This window comes from Talpa europaea (assembly GCF_964194135.1).
Source record: "Talpa europaea genome assembly, chromosome: 12".
Lineage (NCBI taxonomy): Eukaryota > Metazoa > Chordata > Mammalia > Eulipotyphla > Talpidae > Talpa > Talpa europaea.
Window position 1 is genome coordinate 6,808,845 of NC_140079.1, and position 17,118 is coordinate 6,825,962.

General features: G+C 61.1%; 1 protein-coding gene across 2 annotated transcripts; it reads right to left on the bottom strand.

The window, feature by feature from the left end:
• Window positions 1-1,607: 1,607 nt before the first annotated feature.
• Window positions 1,608-13,171, bottom strand: MED16 (mediator complex subunit 16; the record flags this gene model as incomplete). 2 transcript variants are annotated; one of them, XM_084248936.1, is made up of 14 exons in its annotated part: window positions 1,608-1,842; window positions 2,382-2,465; window positions 3,464-3,680; window positions 4,113-4,305; window positions 4,411-4,544; window positions 5,111-5,321; window positions 6,067-6,273; window positions 6,668-6,879; window positions 7,784-7,939; window positions 9,030-9,135; window positions 9,827-10,258; window positions 11,444-11,613; window positions 11,942-12,049; window positions 13,039-13,171. In XM_084248936.1, the coding sequence occupies 14 exons, from the start codon at window positions 13,169-13,171 to the stop codon at window positions 1,716-1,718; spliced, it is 2,490 nt and encodes an 829-aa protein (XP_084105062.1). In that variant the 3' UTR covers window positions 1,608-1,715. The 2 variants fall into 2 exon arrangements, with proteins under 2 accessions (XP_084105062.1, XP_084105061.1); XM_084248935.1 differs by having other exon boundaries at window positions 2,382-2,491; window positions 3,454-3,680.
• Window positions 13,172-17,118: the final 3,947 nt, after the last annotated feature.

Genomic DNA, 17,118 nt, shown 5'->3' on the forward strand with positions numbered 1-17,118 from the left:
ATCCCCATGTAACCAACCACTGAGAACGTAGTTGTGTAAAACCACCCTGGGGACCACTGAGCTCTGCTTCTGTGGTCGGGACCAGAGTGCACAGGGAGCCAGGGAGCTCGTCTCCTGGCCACCACATCTGCTGTTGGAGACCACGCACTGGAGCCACCAGAAGTGCCTGGTGCGTGCTGGGCTAGGCTGGCAGCTCCCCAGCTGAGTGCTGGCCCGTGGCTGCCCCACATCCCCTGGGCTTCCCGTGGCACGGCTGCCCAGGCTCCCAGATGCAGGCCAGGGCAGTTTCCCGCCAATCTCGGCGGTCACAGCGTCACCTCCCTGCCCAGGACCATCAGTACAAGCAGGAGCCACCCAGGTTCAAGCAGCAGCAAAGAGCAGCGCCCAAGACTCGACGTCTGCTGTGAGACCACTGCAAGATAACCAGCCCCACACATGGGCAGCAGAGTTACGGGAAGGCCCAGAGAAACTGACCTCCACGGAGGAAAGGCCTGGTGCCTACCCCTGCCCCCAAACTGCCCGGGAACCCGTTCCTGCAATCTTAGCAGCAGCGCTTTGCACGGACAGGTTCCGCGGCGGGCGCGACGGCCTGACCCACTGCGCAGCAGCCAGCCGCCTGGGAGGCAGCCGCGTCTGTTCACTAAGCGGTGGGCAGCAGCGGGTCCGTCTCAGGGAGGGGCGGGGGCAGGCTGCAGCTAGCTCCCCCAGCCTCCTGTGCTGGCCCAGCGCCGCAAGTCCCCGCAGAGGGTGCCGGCGGGGGGACCTGTTCAAGTGTTGTGCCAGGCAGGTGGGCTTCACACGCAGCCCCTGGTCCAGGTAATGGGGCTCCCCAGGTGCCCATCATCCCCCTAAAAGCCCAGGAAGCTCATGTCCAGTGGTATCTCGGCGGGAGCCCAGCCACACAGCCATTTACTTCCTGCAGGGTTCCCACAGAAGCCGGCCTCCCCAGAGCCTTCCAGAGGGAAGACAGAACCAATTTCCACTTAGCAGGCAAGCGCTGTCTAGAGGCCCGCAGGGGGCAGGTCATAATCGCCAGAGTTGGCTGGCAGCAGAAGGCACGATGGCTGGGGGGCGCGGGACCTGAGCAGTGCAGGAAGGGGCCCGGAGGAGGCAGCCCGCCCGCTGCAGAAGCCCGCCCCTCCCGGTGAACAAGGCAGGCAGGGTGCCCCTCCCCTGCCCAGCCGGTTCCCAGCGGCGGACCATGTGCCCAGGTACACGGAAACACCCCAACTGTGGGGTGGAGAACAGGGAGTGGGACGGCATGGGGTCCGGGGGGGGCTTCATGATGCTCACACGAGGTCTGTGACTCCCGGGGTGTTTATTGGGCCTGCGGAGCCACCTGGATGCGTGCGTGTCGCCTGAGAGCCCCACTGCAAGGACAGATCCCCGGGCTGCGCGCTCTAGACTGGGGCCTGAGGCATCTGGAGGGGCCCCTGGGAGTCCCTAAAGGGCAGTGCAAGGGCCGTGGCCCGGCCTGAAGAGGCGAGGCCCACCTCCTGGGGTCGCCATCAGGCGCCGAGGGAGAGCATTGCTCTCTGCGACGCTGCTACCCCACCGAGGCTTCTGGCAGCTCCGTGCCTGCTTGTCCAGTTACGGTGATGCCAGCCTTGGTAGACGAAGCCCGGAGAGGCTAGGCTGCTTTATGCCAGTCCACGGAAGGTCTGGAGTGTGGAATGCTGTCTCCAGTGCAGGATCTGCCGACAGGCCTGGCCCCGTCAGGGACAGCTGAGGGGCACCCGCCGCCAAAGTCCCCCGCACAGGCAGTTCTTGATCCAGCGTTGCTCCCACTGCTTGATGGCCGTCGTCTTGTTGGGTGACTTGAGCATGGTGACGCAGCCACACCTGCAGCGTCAGGGGGTGCTAACGGGACTGCCCTCCACCGGCCAGGCCCTCCTGTCCCAGGCCTCCCCCAAGACAGCTCCTCCACACTCAGGCACCACCTGCTTCAAGCTGCTCCCCCATACTCGCCAGGCGCCCCTGCCCCAGGTCTGCTCTCTCACTCGCATGTCCTCACTGCCCCAGGGGCTCAAGGCACAGGCTGTCCTGGCCCCCTCCCTGCATCCTTCCCTCCTGGCTCAGGCGTGCTGGGGGTGGAGCTCCACCCAGGGGTGCCTGCGTCCAGGTATTCCGCAGCATCTGGGTCATACCGCAAAGTGCAGCACAGGGCGCAGCCTTTCCTGCATGTTCACCCTGCCCCTGCCCAGCGTCGACGCTGCCAGGCCAGACACTGGGACCAGAGGCGGCCGCAGCCCTCGTAGAAGCTCGCTTGTGTCCACCGGGCAGCCGGCAGGCAGGACTCACGAGACCCCCAACCCCCCATCCGCAGGTGGGAAACAGAAGCTGGGGGGTGGCGGTCAGGGGTGGGGCGGCCGGGCGCTCACCTGGTGCAGGCTTTGCACTCCTCTGTGGGGTGGGCTCCCAGGTGCAGCCTCCGCAGGTGGTCGATCTTGGGTTGGCCCAGTGCCCTGCAGACAAGAGGAGTGCGTGAGGCCTGGAACCCGTGCACACGTAACAGCCGCACGTACGCTGGGACAGAGCCGTCTCCAAGGTGCAGTGTATGACACTCGCGATGGAAAAGGGTGTGTGCACGCCTGTGCAGTCCCACACACCCGCCGCCACAGGCACACCCAACCCTAGGGCGCGGAGTCCCTGGGAAGACATCTGACACCTGGCAGGAGAAGCTGCCCCTGGGGGCGAGGGACAGCGCTGGCACAGCAGGGGGCGCGACCATCCCATTAAATGCGGTCAGAAGCTGCAAAAGCAAAGAACTTAAAGACTCATCTATGGCCAGACTCCCCTTTTCTGAAACCCAAACCCCAACCACAACCTGGCTCACCAGGCAGTTCTTCCCACCACAATGAGAAAGATGCGGGAAGGTCAGGGCGCTGCCGGGTCGGCTCGCTGGAGGTGGGACGCAGGGAGGAAGGCACCCCCGCTCCTGCACCCTGCGCCTATCTGGGCGGTTCCTCCTGGCTATGTGGGTGAGTGACCCACACTTTCCTGAGCTACGGTTTACTCACCTGTAAAACCCCAGCCCCTGGTGCTGCCAGACACTGGGGTAACTCCACACCCACCCACTCCCCAAAAGGATGACCTGACTAGCTCCAGGTCTCCCATGGACCCTGCAGTGCACTTCAGTTCCCTGGGACCTGGGGTCACGAGTCACATGTACCAGCCTCGCCTCAGAGGGCTGGAGACCAAGTCACCGGGGCCAGCCTCGAGGGCACTCCGTGTGGGGAGGCGGGGTACAAGTGACCAGGGTAAGAATCACAAGCTGACCTGACAGGAGTGGGGGGTGCAGGGCACTAGGAGCCGAGGTCAGTGGTGAGTCAGGAAGCAGCAGACACAGGATGTGCAGAAGTCCTGAAGCAGGGGTACCTGGCAGGAGTCAGGTAGGCTCTGGGGAGGACCTTCTAGAAGGGAGCAACAGGCGGCAAGACCTGGAGCAGGAACAGGCACGCACCTGACGAGGCCATCCAGCTGCAAAGTGGTGGCGCTGCCGGGCAGAGATGGAGCTTTACCAAAATGCAGGCGCAGGGGCTGCTTGGGCTGTAGGCGGCTGACCAGGCCATCGCTTACGGGTAGCCAGTCCAAGCTGGGGATGAGCAGCTGACTGGGCAGCAGGCAGCACTCGTCCACCAACGCCTCATCTGGCTCACTGGTGGGCCCCTCGTCACGGCCTGCGGGGAGAGCGCGTCAGCGGCCCTGCCTGCGCACCGCCCACCTAGCTCCCGCAAGGACTTCCTGGAGGTCACAGAGCACCAGGCTCAGGCCCCTGACCTCTGGGGTGGGCCTGGGAGTTCCTGTCCCCTCTGCCCCAGTCTCTTCTATAAAAAAAAAAGGCCCACTCTTTTATTTAGAAAATACACAGTGAGCATCTGATCGCCAGAGTCTGGTCAGCCACAGGCAGACAATCTCGGTACACGAGACAAGCAGACAGTGCCTGGCCGCCGCCCCTGTAGCACAGGCCCCACGCCATGCCTGACCCGTGCTGGGTGCTGCGGGAACAGCAGGGACCAACAGAGCGGGCTCACCTGCCAGGGCGTATAATCTCGTGGGGGGCCTCACTTGTATTTTGGGAGGGAATGGGAGCAGAGGGCCCCATAACTTACAGCAGATCCACAGCTTGGTGAGCAGGCGGAAGAGCAGGGACATGCTATCCTGGGTGTCCGAGGTGGCCGTGTACACAGGCAGGCAGCTGGGCTTCAGCAGGCCCCAGATGCGGATGACGACCATCAGCTCCCGCAGCATGCCCAGGGAGGTGCCATCCCGCAGGAAGCTGTGGCCTGGCCGCAGTGGGGAGCCCTGGGGGGAGGCACTTGGGTTGTGTATCTCAACATGTGCAGCATCTCAGTTCTCAGCAGGTCCTGCCGGGCGTGGGGGACCGCTGGGAGGGGTGGGGGTGCGCACCTGGTTGGGCAAGCTGGCCAGCAGGTAGAGCACAAAGTCGCCCACCCACTGCAAGAGCTGCTGGAGTGCCTGCAGGGTGCTCATGTCCAGGACAAATTCTTCTGTCTTGAGGTTGATCATGACCTTGTCAATATCTGGAAAGAGAGAGCGGTCAGGAGCCCGGGACCTCGCAGTGCACACACATGCCACATGGGCCAACACACCTCTGTGACCCCTCAGTGCCTACTGAGTGCCGCCTACTCAGTGCCTACTGAGCAGACCCTAGGCCCTGGGCCCTGGAGGGCTGACACAGACACTGAAAATAAGCCAGTGGGGTGACCTTGAAGGAAAGAGCTGGACCCAGCACCCTGGGACTGTGCAGTGGGGCCCCTCGGCTCAGAGCATGTGGGGCATGGACTCCACCAATCTGGACGCAGCCCTTGCACTTAAAGAAAAGCTAGGTCTAGAGAACTGGGGTGTCTAGTGCCTGTGGGCCACCTGCGCGTACACCCTTAGCTCCCCTCGCGCCCCCCGCTCTGCACAGGCAATTCCTCCTCCTGGGATGCCGTCACCCAGGCACAGCCCCACAGCACACTTCTACGACAGGGGAGGACGGTCCTACACCAAGTCACGCAGTTCTCACTCTCGGGAGGGCTGTGTGGTCACGCGCGGACAACACTTGACCCGTGAGGCGTAGGGTGGCTGAGGGGGCCGGACTCACCGACGTCAGTGATCTTGGCACAGATCTCGGTCAGTCGGTCGCCAGGGCTCTTGTCGGGCGTGTTGAGGAAGTGTGGGCGCAGCAGCGACTTGAGCGTGGAGCTGATGGCGATGAGGAAGAGCTTGGCGTGGTAGTCACACACCCGGGTCACCGTGCAGGGCGACAGCTTGCAGAGGGAGGCCTTCATGGCCAGGATGCGGGTAGAGAGGACCTGCAGCAGGAGGACCAGTCAGGCAAGCCGGTCCAAGCTGCCTGACCTCGTTGGCCTTCTTATGGCTCAGAGGGGTGAGAGCCCATTTCACAGGCGGACAAGGTCCCAACCTGGGTGGCAGGGCAGGTGCTCCTGACACGGGGTGGGGGTCACAGATGCTGTTGTGCCCAGGATAACCCCCGCCAGAGACGGTCTGGTCCTGATGTCAGTGGTGCTGGGGAGACCCTGACCTCAGGGCCCACGCGAGGACTAAAGCATACGGTGCATGCACAGAGCTGGCGTCTGAGACACGAGTCTCCTGTTGCTGGGGATACCAGTGGTGCGGCCCGCTCCGCCCGGCCTGTGCTCCAGCACTCTAAAAACGCCTCACACCGTCCCGGCGGCTGCAGTGCGCAGGGCCTGGCTTCCTGTCTGTTTTCTCAGCGGCGGTGCTGGCGGAGGCCAGGCAGCATGGGCTTTTCGGTGTGTGATCTCCCACAGTCACCTTGCCGGACTGCTTAGCTTTAAAGACCCTCAAAAAGGCTGGTTTTCTAGGGGCACAACCGCCTCACCTACACACTCATTTTTCTCTTCCGTCCCCCTGACCTCTCACTCCTGACCACAGGAGGCACCACGCCCACCTGCAGGAAGGAAAAGATGCACCCAACTGGGGGCAAGAGTCGGGCAGCACAAGGGGCTGTAAAATGCAGGTCTCCACTCTGCGGGACTCTCAAGGCCAAGGGCAGGGGCCCAGCCCACAGCGCACCTGCTGCAGGGCGGCGTTCTGGCGCGTGTACTCCTCGTGCAGCTTCTCCACCAGGCTCTGCACCATGGCGGGCTGCACGTGCAGCAGGATGTCCCACCAGTCGTAGCCGGTCACCATGCAGTACTCCAGCAGGAAGAGGAGGTGTCGCAGCGCCAGGCTGACGTCCAGCGCGTGCCCCATGGAGGGGGAGATGCGCAGCATGCTCAGCTGGGGGGTAGGGGTGGGCACCCGTGAGACCACAGGAGGAGCCCGGTCTGGGCAGTCCCCCGCCGAGTGCACCCTGCATTTCCGCTTGAGCAAGTGTGAGTGTGTGTGCGCGCACTGCTGTCTCTTTCTGCGAGGTCGAGGATGAGCTCCTCCAGGGCAGAGGAGGACCTTGACCACGCACCTGCACATGCCTGCTGTGAGGCCTGACCCGCCCAGTGACTCTAGGGCTGCGGACCCGCACCGCTCCTCCTTTGCCAGCAACGCGGCTTCAGAGTGAGGGGCCCAGGCTGGCAGCGGGGGCTGGCTGTGAACAGCAGGAGGGGAGGGGTTCTCTCTGAGAGGTGCTGTCCTCACAGGGCAGGCGGGCAGCTCCGGAGGCGACAGGTCAGCCTACCTTGCCGTGGTTGTCGATGCCCACAAGGGCCAGAGAGGTCCAGGAGAGCTGCATAGCCTTGAAGTGGACAGTGGGGCCGGTGGTCCGCGGGCGCTTAATGGTGGGCTCGTCCACGACCCGCGGGGCCGTGGAGCTGTAGAAGACGGCCATGATCTGCAGTGAGAGCCGGTGAACGATGTGGACACTGCCATCGTGGAAGGCCAGGGCCAGCCCTAAGGGGCATTTGGGGGATCAGGAGGGAGATGGCTGCCCCACCAGCAGAGGCTGCCACAGTGGAGAGGCACACGCCCCACCCCAGCCACCCTTGTCCCGCCCCCCAGGCCGCCCACTGCCTGCCGCCCCTCAGTCATCTGTGCCCTGCCTTTGGTAACAGCCCCAGAGGCCAGGAGCAGCAGCTGCGCGTGGCTGTGCAGGGGGCATAGTTTTAGCTGACGTGGGAACCGCACGATTCCCAAGGGACAAGCTGGGGAAGGCAGAGGGATACCAAGGCCCGAGTCCTGGGAGTGGGACTTGCCAGGGGCCAGCCAAAGGGCTGGGGGGTCAGCGAGGTCAGCGCTCCAGGAAAATAAGCGAGTGATCCATGGGGACAGGCCCAGAGCTGTCCCTGCAGCCAAAACTTCAAATTGTCTTGGAAACCAAATATTTTGCCAATAGAGACACTGAGATCTGCTTCTCCAGGGAGCGTGTGGTTTCCAGAATTCAAGATTCACTGACAAGCCAGGAGAGTGAAGGGTCCTTGCACATGGAAGGTTGGAAGTGGAACAAATGAACTATTTTCAGGCCAAGAACTGGACGGCCCGACCCCTCCGGCCGATGTCTACTTAGAGGCCTGGCCTTGACCCACACTTTGGCTGTGCAAACGCTCCCTGCTGGTTCCGGACTCGAGGCCCTGCGCCGGGGCGACACCTCGCCTGCTTCAGCAAGAGGTAGCTGCGTGAGAAGCGCCATGTCCCCGACCTCTTTCTTCCACTGATTCTAGCAACCACTTCCAGCTAAAGAGCACGGCTTTTTGTCAGCTAGCCCCACGGCCCTTTGCACTGCTGGAGGCTGAAAGGAGGCGATGCCCTGAGCGCTCCCCCGCCCCCCCCCACCCCTCCAGCTGCAGAGCAGCCTTACCCAGGCCGGGGTAGAACTGGGTGTCGTTGGCCACCTTCAGGTCAGTGTTGGTGAGTGAGATAGGCAGCTTGGGCAGTGCCACAGCAGACACACGGTCCAGGTCGTTGGTGGCAGACAGGATCCGCCACTTGAGAATCATGGGCTGTTTGTCACCCACTGAAAGCGGGAGAGGAAATGGAAAAGGAATAAAAACTGAGAGGCCAGAATGGTGGAACCCGCAGGAGGCGTGGGGGAGGCGGTGGCCGCGCTACAGGTCTTGGAGTTGCAGGAAGGGGGAAGCTGGAGTCCAGAGGCCATTACCTGGGCCAAGATCGGCCTGGCAGAGCTGTGCCAGAGGCAGGAGCCGTGGGCGCACAGACCCCACAAAACAGCTCCAAGGAGGAGGGACGGGGGAAAGGACCGGGTCAGGCAGCCCAGGGCTGGTGACCGCCTGTTCAGCCCTGCCCACCACACAGGGTCACGCCAGTCGCTGTCCCCAAGCTCGTGCAGACCAGACGGCCGGCGCCTGGGGACGGGTCCTGAGAAAGGGGCCACGACCCTCTTCACGCTTAATTACTCCGATTATGTTTCACTGTCCACGTTTAATTGTCACAACCTTGATGCATCTTCCTCAGGAGCTCAAGGGGCCATTATTGATAATCAGCCCCCCAAAACTGGCATTTTCATATGCCAAGCAAACATGTCCTTAGGACAGAGGTGGGCATGAAAACCAGGGGCTGAGGGTTACCTCTCAACTCAGGGGGATGGAAATAAGCAGCTTTTCTGGCACCCAAGTGATATCAGGCTGGGTGAGCATGCCCCAGGGTCTATGTTAGGGAAGAGCAAATGACATTCTTGGGGGGGCCTTTGGCGTCCTTCTGAAGCTGGAGGAAGCAGGACTTCATGCGGGTGCAAGAACAGGGCAGGGGACCATGGCACATTCTTGGCAAACCCAGTTAACACCCCCAGTCAGCCCATCTTCTCACCCTAAACCAGGGCTTCCTGGGGAGTCTGTGGCCTTCAGGCCAGTACACACCTCTCTGCCCCCCCGCCTCCCCCCACCCCCGCCCCCGCCGCTCATCTCTGTGCCCACTGGGCCCAGCTCTGGCCTGGTGCCCCAAGTGCTCTGCACCGCCGCTGCCTCACCACATGCTAGCTCCCCACAGGAGCGTGTTTGCCCACTGGGTGACCACGGGGAGGACCGAGCTCTCTGGGGCAGGGATCCGCAGTAACCGCAGGTGGCGTGGGGCAAGCCCTGGACACTCACCCACGGGGGAGATTTGCTGGAAGATGTTGTTCACGGGGAGCCCCTCCTTCCTCAGGGACCAGCACTCCACAATGCTGCTTACCTGGCTGGACGCGCACAGGAGCACCTGGGAGGGGAAGGCACATGGCACAGGCTTGTGAGGACCCACCCCAAACCTGGGTTTTGCTCCTGGCCTGTCAAGTCCAGCCTACCCATCCCCCACCCGGGCCTCCACCTCCACTGGGCTCATGATGCCGAGGTCACAGCCCGCCCCAGTGCTGGGGAGGGACACTGGAACAGCAAGGGTCATCTGCGTGGCCCTCCCAGGGAAAGTAAGGGAAACCCAAGGGGTGTGGGGAAGCTGGGGGCATAATGGGCTCATGGTGTGATGGGACCAGGCGACCTGGTGGGGTCCACAGAACAGCAGCCCTGGAGATGTCGCCACCCTAAACCCAGGGCCTGTGGGCATGTCAGGTGGTAAAGAGACCACAGGGAGATTGAGACCCCTGGGGGTGTGGGGGTTCTGCATTCCCGGGGCCAGTGTCCTCCCGAGGGTCCTTATAGAGGGAGGTGGAGAGTCAGGGGCAGAGGCACGGGAAGATGCTGCTGGCTGTGAGGATGGAGGAAGGGCCTGGATGCAGCCCCTGTAGATGCTGCAACAGGCTGGAGGAGCCCTGGACCCTCAGAGGAGCGGCCTGCTCCGCCCAGGCTGAGTCCCAGAAGACTGTGTGGACACAGGGCCCCACAGCCATGGGGTGAGAAGCGAGTGGAGATCTGCTACCGGGGCCAGAAGAAGCGGCGTCCCAAGCAGGACTCACCTGCTCCGACATGTCTCGTGCCAGGAACTTGAGGTGGGTGATGGCGGGGAACTTGTCCTTGCGGTTGAGGTCGGTGGTGCAGCGCATGAACAGCGAGGGCAGGATCTCGGTGTCGATGCGGCACTTCTCGCTGACCACGCTCACGCACACCTTGTAAAACTGCACTGGGGACGCGCTACTGCCATCGGCCGTCGCCACCACGATGTTGCCTCCACCTGTGAAGGCGATGTCGGCCAAGGCCACGCGGCCGCGCAGCCGGCACAGGCTCTCCGTGGACGTCAGCACCTGCCCGCTGGGCTTGAGCAGGGACACTGTGACCAGGCCGCTGACCGTGACGGCAATCCAGCCCTCCATGGGCTTGCCTCCGAACAGCGTGAGCGACGGCGAGAACTTGACCCGGGAGAACTTCTCCCCGAAGCTGGAGGCGCCTGACTGCAGGGGGAGTGGGGAGTGAGCAGGCTCCCACCCAACCTTTAGGGGTCTGCTTTTAAGATCCCATCACCCCACTTCTGGGTGCTACACCCACAGATAAAGCAGCAATGTGCACACGCCACCAGCACGTGGACTGAAGCTCAGCAAGTGCTTACAGCCCCACGTAAGGGCCTTCTCTGACGGTCAGGCTCCTTGCTTGTATTCTGGAAGACCCTGGTGGAGACTAAGTGACTGAATCATGGAGGACAGGCATGAGCGACCCTTTTTTTGTAAAGAGTCGCCCTAAGTTTTCGGCTGGTGGCCAGGGGTTTGTTTTCCCAGTGCAGAAACCAGTCCGACTCTGCCTACAGACAGGTGGTGCATTCAGCAGGCGACCAGAAGCAAAGCGTTGGCGCTGGCGGGCCCCAGGAGTTGCCTGGTATAGGAATTCTACCTCGATAAAGCTTTCAGCAAAAAAAAAAAAAAAAAAAAAAAAAAAAGCGCCAAATAGCCAAAAGTGGTCTGTGTCTGGGGGATCCACCGAGTGGCATGTGGCGCTGTGGCCACACACTGAGGACACGTAGACACTGAGGAAGGCAGGCCCAGGGATGTGACAAAGAAAAAATTACTCTCTACTGCCAGCTTCCTGGTCATCAATCCAGGTCAGCTTCCTGGTCCATGGAGTGGTCCAGCCCAGCAAGTGCAGGGGCCACAAAGGCCTCTGAGGACCTGCAGCAGCTGGAGGCCTCACCCTGCAGCAGGGCCTGGCCAGCCCCCTCACTGAGTCCTAACTATGACCCAGCAGCATGTGAAGTGAAGGAAGTGACACACGGAGGCGTAAAGTCAGGATTTGAACTCAGGTCCCTGACCCAGGCGACTCCCGGCTGAATAGCAGGCTACAGAGAGAACTCTAGGATATTACTGAATCAGAGGGTGGCCTGACTTCTGAGGAAAACAGCCACCAGTTAAATGGGTGACTCACTGAAGACATCAGCCCTCAGTTAACCAGGTGCTGCACTGAGGATAGCAGCTATCAGTTAACGTGGTCCACTGGAACACAGGCTACTGAGAGCTGACCACTGGTCAGATCTGGGCCCACCACAGCTCTTACACCAGAGGTGAGAGGTGCTGGCGGGAAGGAGCAGGGTGGCTGGTGACACGCAGGGTTAATGACCTCTGCACCACTCACTTGGGCAGGACACCCACCTTTTCCACATGCAGGGCTAGTTTCACACCGTTGTGCAGCCAGGACAGGGCCACGATGGGGTCTCCCTCCACCAGGCTGCCCACAGGACTCTCCCAGCTATTGGCCAGGTGGTCAGCCATGCTCCAGCACTTGATCTGCCCATTGGCATCAGCTGACAGGAGCCGGGAGCCTGGTAGGGGGAGGGAGGATCGTTAAACCTAAGTCACACACACCCACACCGGCAGGAGCAGCGACCCACACATGACAATGGCTGGAAGGAGTCAGCCTGGTGGAAGAAGCAGGGGAGTGACAGAAGGCATGTTCCAGAAACAACTCTGGATGCAGGGAATGAGAAGAGCGATGGCGGCAGAGCCACAGATAAAGGACTTGAGTGCCAGCTCTGGACTCCAGCAACATGACCAGGGAAAGACGGAGCATCCCGCTCTGAGATTCCGGAATCAGGGCAAGCACTGCCCCTCCCCTGCCCCATGCCGTGCAGGACCCCAGGCCACCCGCACCTGACTGGTCCCACTCCAGGCAGGTGATGGCTTCGCTGTGCTCCGAGTTAATGGAGTGCACGTCCCAGGGGTGCTCAGTGTCCAGGATGTGGATCATGCGGGTCAGGTCTGCGGATCAAGAGGAGGTACTGTCAGCACGGCAACAGACACACGGCCCCAAAGCACCTGCAGATCCCAGGAGGTGTTGCTGAGGAGCCTGGGGCACATCAAACCCAAAAGGAAGAACCAGAGCCACTGCTTACCACAATGAGCAGGCCTGGTCCTATAGGAGAACACGACAGGCCGGTGACTTGGCTGCCAGTGTGCCTACTACGTTTTTAAAGAAGTAGGAGGAGGCCTCCCTGGTGGCTCAAGGGGTTAAGCACCACACTATGAAGCAATCCACAAGCCTCTCAGCAAGAGTTCGATCCCCAGCTAGCCAGGGAGAAACCAGATGGTGCAGCAGACCTCTCCTGTCTCCCCACTGCTCCCCTCAGCAGTGTATTTCAATCAGTCAGCCTGTTCTGCTCCCCACTCTGTCTCTGGTGAAGCCTCTCACCCCCTGCATCTCTGGCCTGTACCCCAGCTCTTGCATGCATAAATAAATAAATAAATAAATATAAAGAAAGAAGTGGAAGGAAATGACCCCAAAATGCTGACAGTGGGCATCTCTTCAGAAGGTAATGGGGGGTTCTTTGTCCTTATTCCAAGTTTCTAGCCTTTTAAAATGTCCTTTAACGAGCACACGTTACTCAAACAACGAAGAGAAACTGGCTGGCACTAAGGTACCTTGGAGGCTTTCAAAAGCCAAACGGTAACATGGACAGTCTGGAAACTGGGGCACACATCTCCAACAATCTGCAGTTCCACACACCCCTCAGCCTATTTGATAACACAGAAGTGATCCCAGTTCTGGCACGAGCCCCACCTGCCCTTTGCACCTCTATGAGGTTGAGATTCTCAGCACCCCGTCACGGACAAAGAAACCCTGAGAGGTCGTACAGGGGTGACGGGCAGCTCCCAGGAGTCCCCCCATAACATGTTCCAGGCAAGTGGGAAACAAGGGTACCGCATCACGAGGGAAGAGTGGGGAGGGGAGCGGCGGCCTGCGGGCATACCCTGGTCGTCGTTTCGGAGGTCTGTGGTGAAGGCGATGAGGTTGCGGCAGGACCAGGCGCAGGCCAGGGGCACTGATGGACAGTGGGTGCTCTTGGGCCATTTCTCCCACTCGCAGACATAAGCCAGATCCATCGTGCCTGCCAGTCACAGGTCACACACCGAGGCACCCAGCTCCTAAGGGAGGGAGGACAGGCCAGTTACCACATTCACAGACAGCCTGCTAGATGCTGGTCACCAGGGAAACCGGACAGTCCCAGCCCCTGCGCACGGGTCTGGGGGGCTGCACGGGAAGGCAGTATTTGAGCACAGGTGTGAGGGGTGTGGCACGCAGGCCTGGGGAATAGCATTCCAGGTGCAGGGACCAGGCAGTACAAAAGCCTAGGGTGTTCAAAGGGTGGCTGGGGGGCCTGTGTAGCTGCTGCAGTGAGGGTGGCAACGTGTGGGAGCAGGTCTTGGCTCTGGGGGCTGACCAGGCTGTACCACCAAGTGGGAGGGAATGGAAGCCTTAGGAGGGTCCCTCTGGCTGTCTGGAGGGCAGAGCCAGGCATCCAGGGGAGCAATGATGAGAGCAGTGCAAACTGATAGGTCGCTCCCTGGATCCGAGGGTGTGTCCTGAAGGAGTCCTGCGGGAGGGTGGGGATGGGGGGTGCTGCTTCCTCAGAGGGAGGGAGAGAGTGTCGGGCAGGGTCAGGGACTTGCTGTGGAACCGGAGTGAACAAAAACAGCAGCAATAAGCGTTTTCTCAGCCCTGGCTACACGCCTGGCACCCATTATAGGAGCTTTCCTTTCACCTTTACAAAGTCCCCATAGACTCGAATTACCATCAACCCCGTCTTCCCCAAACACTACACCCAGGCCCCCCACTTCTTCAAGCCCTGCCCCAGAACCGCCAGCCGCCTCCACAGTCTGTGAACTTGGCCCCAGCGCCTTCTGGCCCATCTCGTTCAGTGTTTGCTTTCTGGATCCCGCTCTCAATTCGCTCCTTGAGCCCCCAGGCCTGTTCTCACTAGAGGGACCCCACAACCTCAGGCCCTGCCCCAAAGTCCTCCAGCCCGGCCCCTGCACCCTTTGCTTTACAAACCCTCCCGGCCCTCCGCGTGCAGCCCCCACTGCTCCCCGGGGAGCCCCCAGCTCCACCCCTGGGATCCCAGCAGGCTCCGGGTCTAGGGCCCCAGGTCCCGCCCCCGGTTTCCCCATCACCTCCCAGCCCCGCCCCAACGCGCTCCAGGCCCCGCCCGACTCACCCTGGCTCCGGGGCCGGGACCCCGTCCGCCCGGGGCGCCCCTCGCCGCCGCCTCGACTCCCAGGCCCCGCCCCTCGGGCCGCTACCCAGCACCCTTTGCGCGCCGCCCGGCCCAGGCGCCCCCCGGCCCCCCGCGCCCCCGCTCCCGCCTCCGCGGGCCGCGCCGCCCCGCAGCCGCGCTCACCCGCCTCACGGGCCCGAGCGCCGAGCCGGCGGGCGGCCGCGGCCGGCAGTGCCCTAGCGCCCCGGCTCCGGCGCCTCCATCTTCCCGGCCAGACAGTCGCGGCGCGCGCGGCCGCACCCGGAGGCTTCTGGGACGGCGCGCCCGGCCCCGCCCCCACCGCGCGGGGTCAGGCCGCGGCCGCCGGGCTGGGGGCGCCGCGTGGCCCCTGTGCTCGCGCTGTGTGTGCGGTGACGTGTGTGGTGGCTTTTTAAGATTTATTTATTTATGCATACAAGAGCCGGGGCACAGGCCAGAGGTGCGGGGGTGAGAGGGTCCACCAGAGACGGAGCGGGGAGCAGAACAGGCAGATCCAGTGAAATCCACTGCTGAGGGGAGCAGCGGGGAGACAGGAGAGTCTGCCGCGCCATGTGGGTAGCTCCCTGGCCGGGGCTCGAACTCGTGCTGGAATAGCTGTGGGTAGCTTCACAGGTTGTGTCTTAACCACTTGCACCACCAGGGAGGCCCAGAAACATATATGTTTTATTTTTTTTTAAGATTTATTTATTTATTTATACAAGCACTGGGTACAGTCAGTAGCGCGGGAGGGCGAGAGAATCCACCAGAGCCAGAGCGGGGAGCAGAGCAGGCAGAAGGACCGAAGGACACTGCTGAGGGGAGCAGCGGGCGGCAGGAGAGGTCTGCGCGCCATGTGGGACTCTCGGCCGGCGGCCGGGGATCGAACCGGGCAGCTTCGCAGCCCAGAGCTCAACTGCTGCGCCACCAGGGGAGGCCCAACATATATGTTTTAAAAGGCGAACTGCAAATCCTTTGTGTAGTGCCAGGAAGGGCACAGGGCAGGTTTTCTGTGACTGAGCAGACGGGTGAAGGAGTCCTGGAGCCCTTGGTGGCGTTTTCAGGATTTTACTGTTCTTTTACCAGGTACCTGGCAGGCAGGGGTCCCGGGGGGCCAGGAGGCTCGCAGGCCTCCTAGCCCCTGGTGAATCTTTACTCTTTCTGGGCTCCCTGGCGTTCTCTCATGGCCTCTGTTCTCTGCTGGTTCTCTTCTGGTCTCTCGCTTGTTCCCTTCTGGTTGTCTGCGGGTTCTCCACGACGCCACCCTTATAAGCACCTTTCTCAGCCCAGGTGAATCCCACCTCTGTGTGCCCACACCCCACTCCAGGGGCCCGCCATGCATTCAGGACCGCAGGCATCCATCATCAATCCCAATGGCGAGGGGAGAAAAGCCTGACAATTATTTACCCTACACTTTGTAAAGAAATTTACTCTGAGCACACCAAGTAGCGCTTGACTCAGCCCTAGGATGTTGCTGCTTCGGCTGCACATGTATCCAGTCCCAACGCGCGGAGATCAGTGTGGCCACTGAGTGAGGACCGCGCGCGAGGTTGTGATGCGTCCCACCTTTTGCTTTTCTAACATCTGCAGGTGGGAAAACAGGCTCCGATGACTGAAGGGCTTGTCCCCTTGAGGGCCCCTCTGGATTCAGACCCCATCCCCAATTCTTCTTCCAAAAGCTGGTTCCTGTTCCAGTTTGCAAGTTCCTTCCCAGGGAACCCTCCTGGATCGCAGTGTAGGGCGCAAAGGGGGAGACACCAAGGCCTGGGGCCACGCAGCCTAGGAAACAGACTGGGAGAGAGGGGCACAGAGACCTGCACACTGACAGCAAGTGAGGCCCAGGCCTGACCCCTGCAGCCAGGGATTTGTTCCCTTTCCCAGGTGGAGGAGCCCTCCTGCTGGTTACTTAGGTAACCTCCATGCTAGCCGGTAGGATTTTCGTGTTTTTTTTAGCATTTACCTCCCCCCTTGCCCCCGCCCCCATGGCATCTAATTTTAAAACCTTTGAACACATTAACAAGGAGTACAGCACACCAGCTTCCAGATCTTGGTTTCTATTAAGGAACCACCAATAAAAAGAAGGAGCTTCTTGGTTCTAGAACAGAGTGAGAATATACAAGACCAGATGGAGCAACAACTGGCTAAATCTGGAACAATTTGAGCACAAAGAGAAGTATTAGATTACCCAAAATAGAAAAGTAAATACCCATGGGTCCATACTGATACAAATGATAGGATAGATACAAGAGGCCCCTGCAGAATTCCCAGTGTTGCTCTGCCCTCAGGGAGGCGCCAGCCCCCACTATGTGTGAGCTGCCCCAGGACCCCTTCCCAGGAGGACAGTGTGGAGGGGGAGGAGATGCAGAGCAGAAGCCTGGCCACAAGTGACCAGGGGATCAGGGGCAACATCAGAGACAGCCGGGGGTCCTGGCATGTCAGGATGCAGACGACACGTCCCCTCCGAGGTCTTCCCCTAAACCCACCACCTAGTCTGACGGTGAGAAAAACACCAGGAAACCCAGACCAGGGTGGTCCCGCAGGACACCCGGCCAGGGCCCCTCACAATTGCCTGGGTGTCAGAGCAAGGGGCAGGGGAGACCGCCTCAACCCCAAGGGCCTCAGTGTCTCATGGAGTCCTGCCTGCCAGGGACAGGAGAGCAGGTGTGTGAGGGGAATGAATAAATGTGGGCTTTGGTTAATAATAATGTATCAGTGTTGGTTTGTTACTAGTGACAAATGCTTTACACTAAGGTAAAGTGTTAATTAGGGGACACTGGACAAGGGATAGTGGTTCATGGGAACTCAGCATTGTCTACAGAA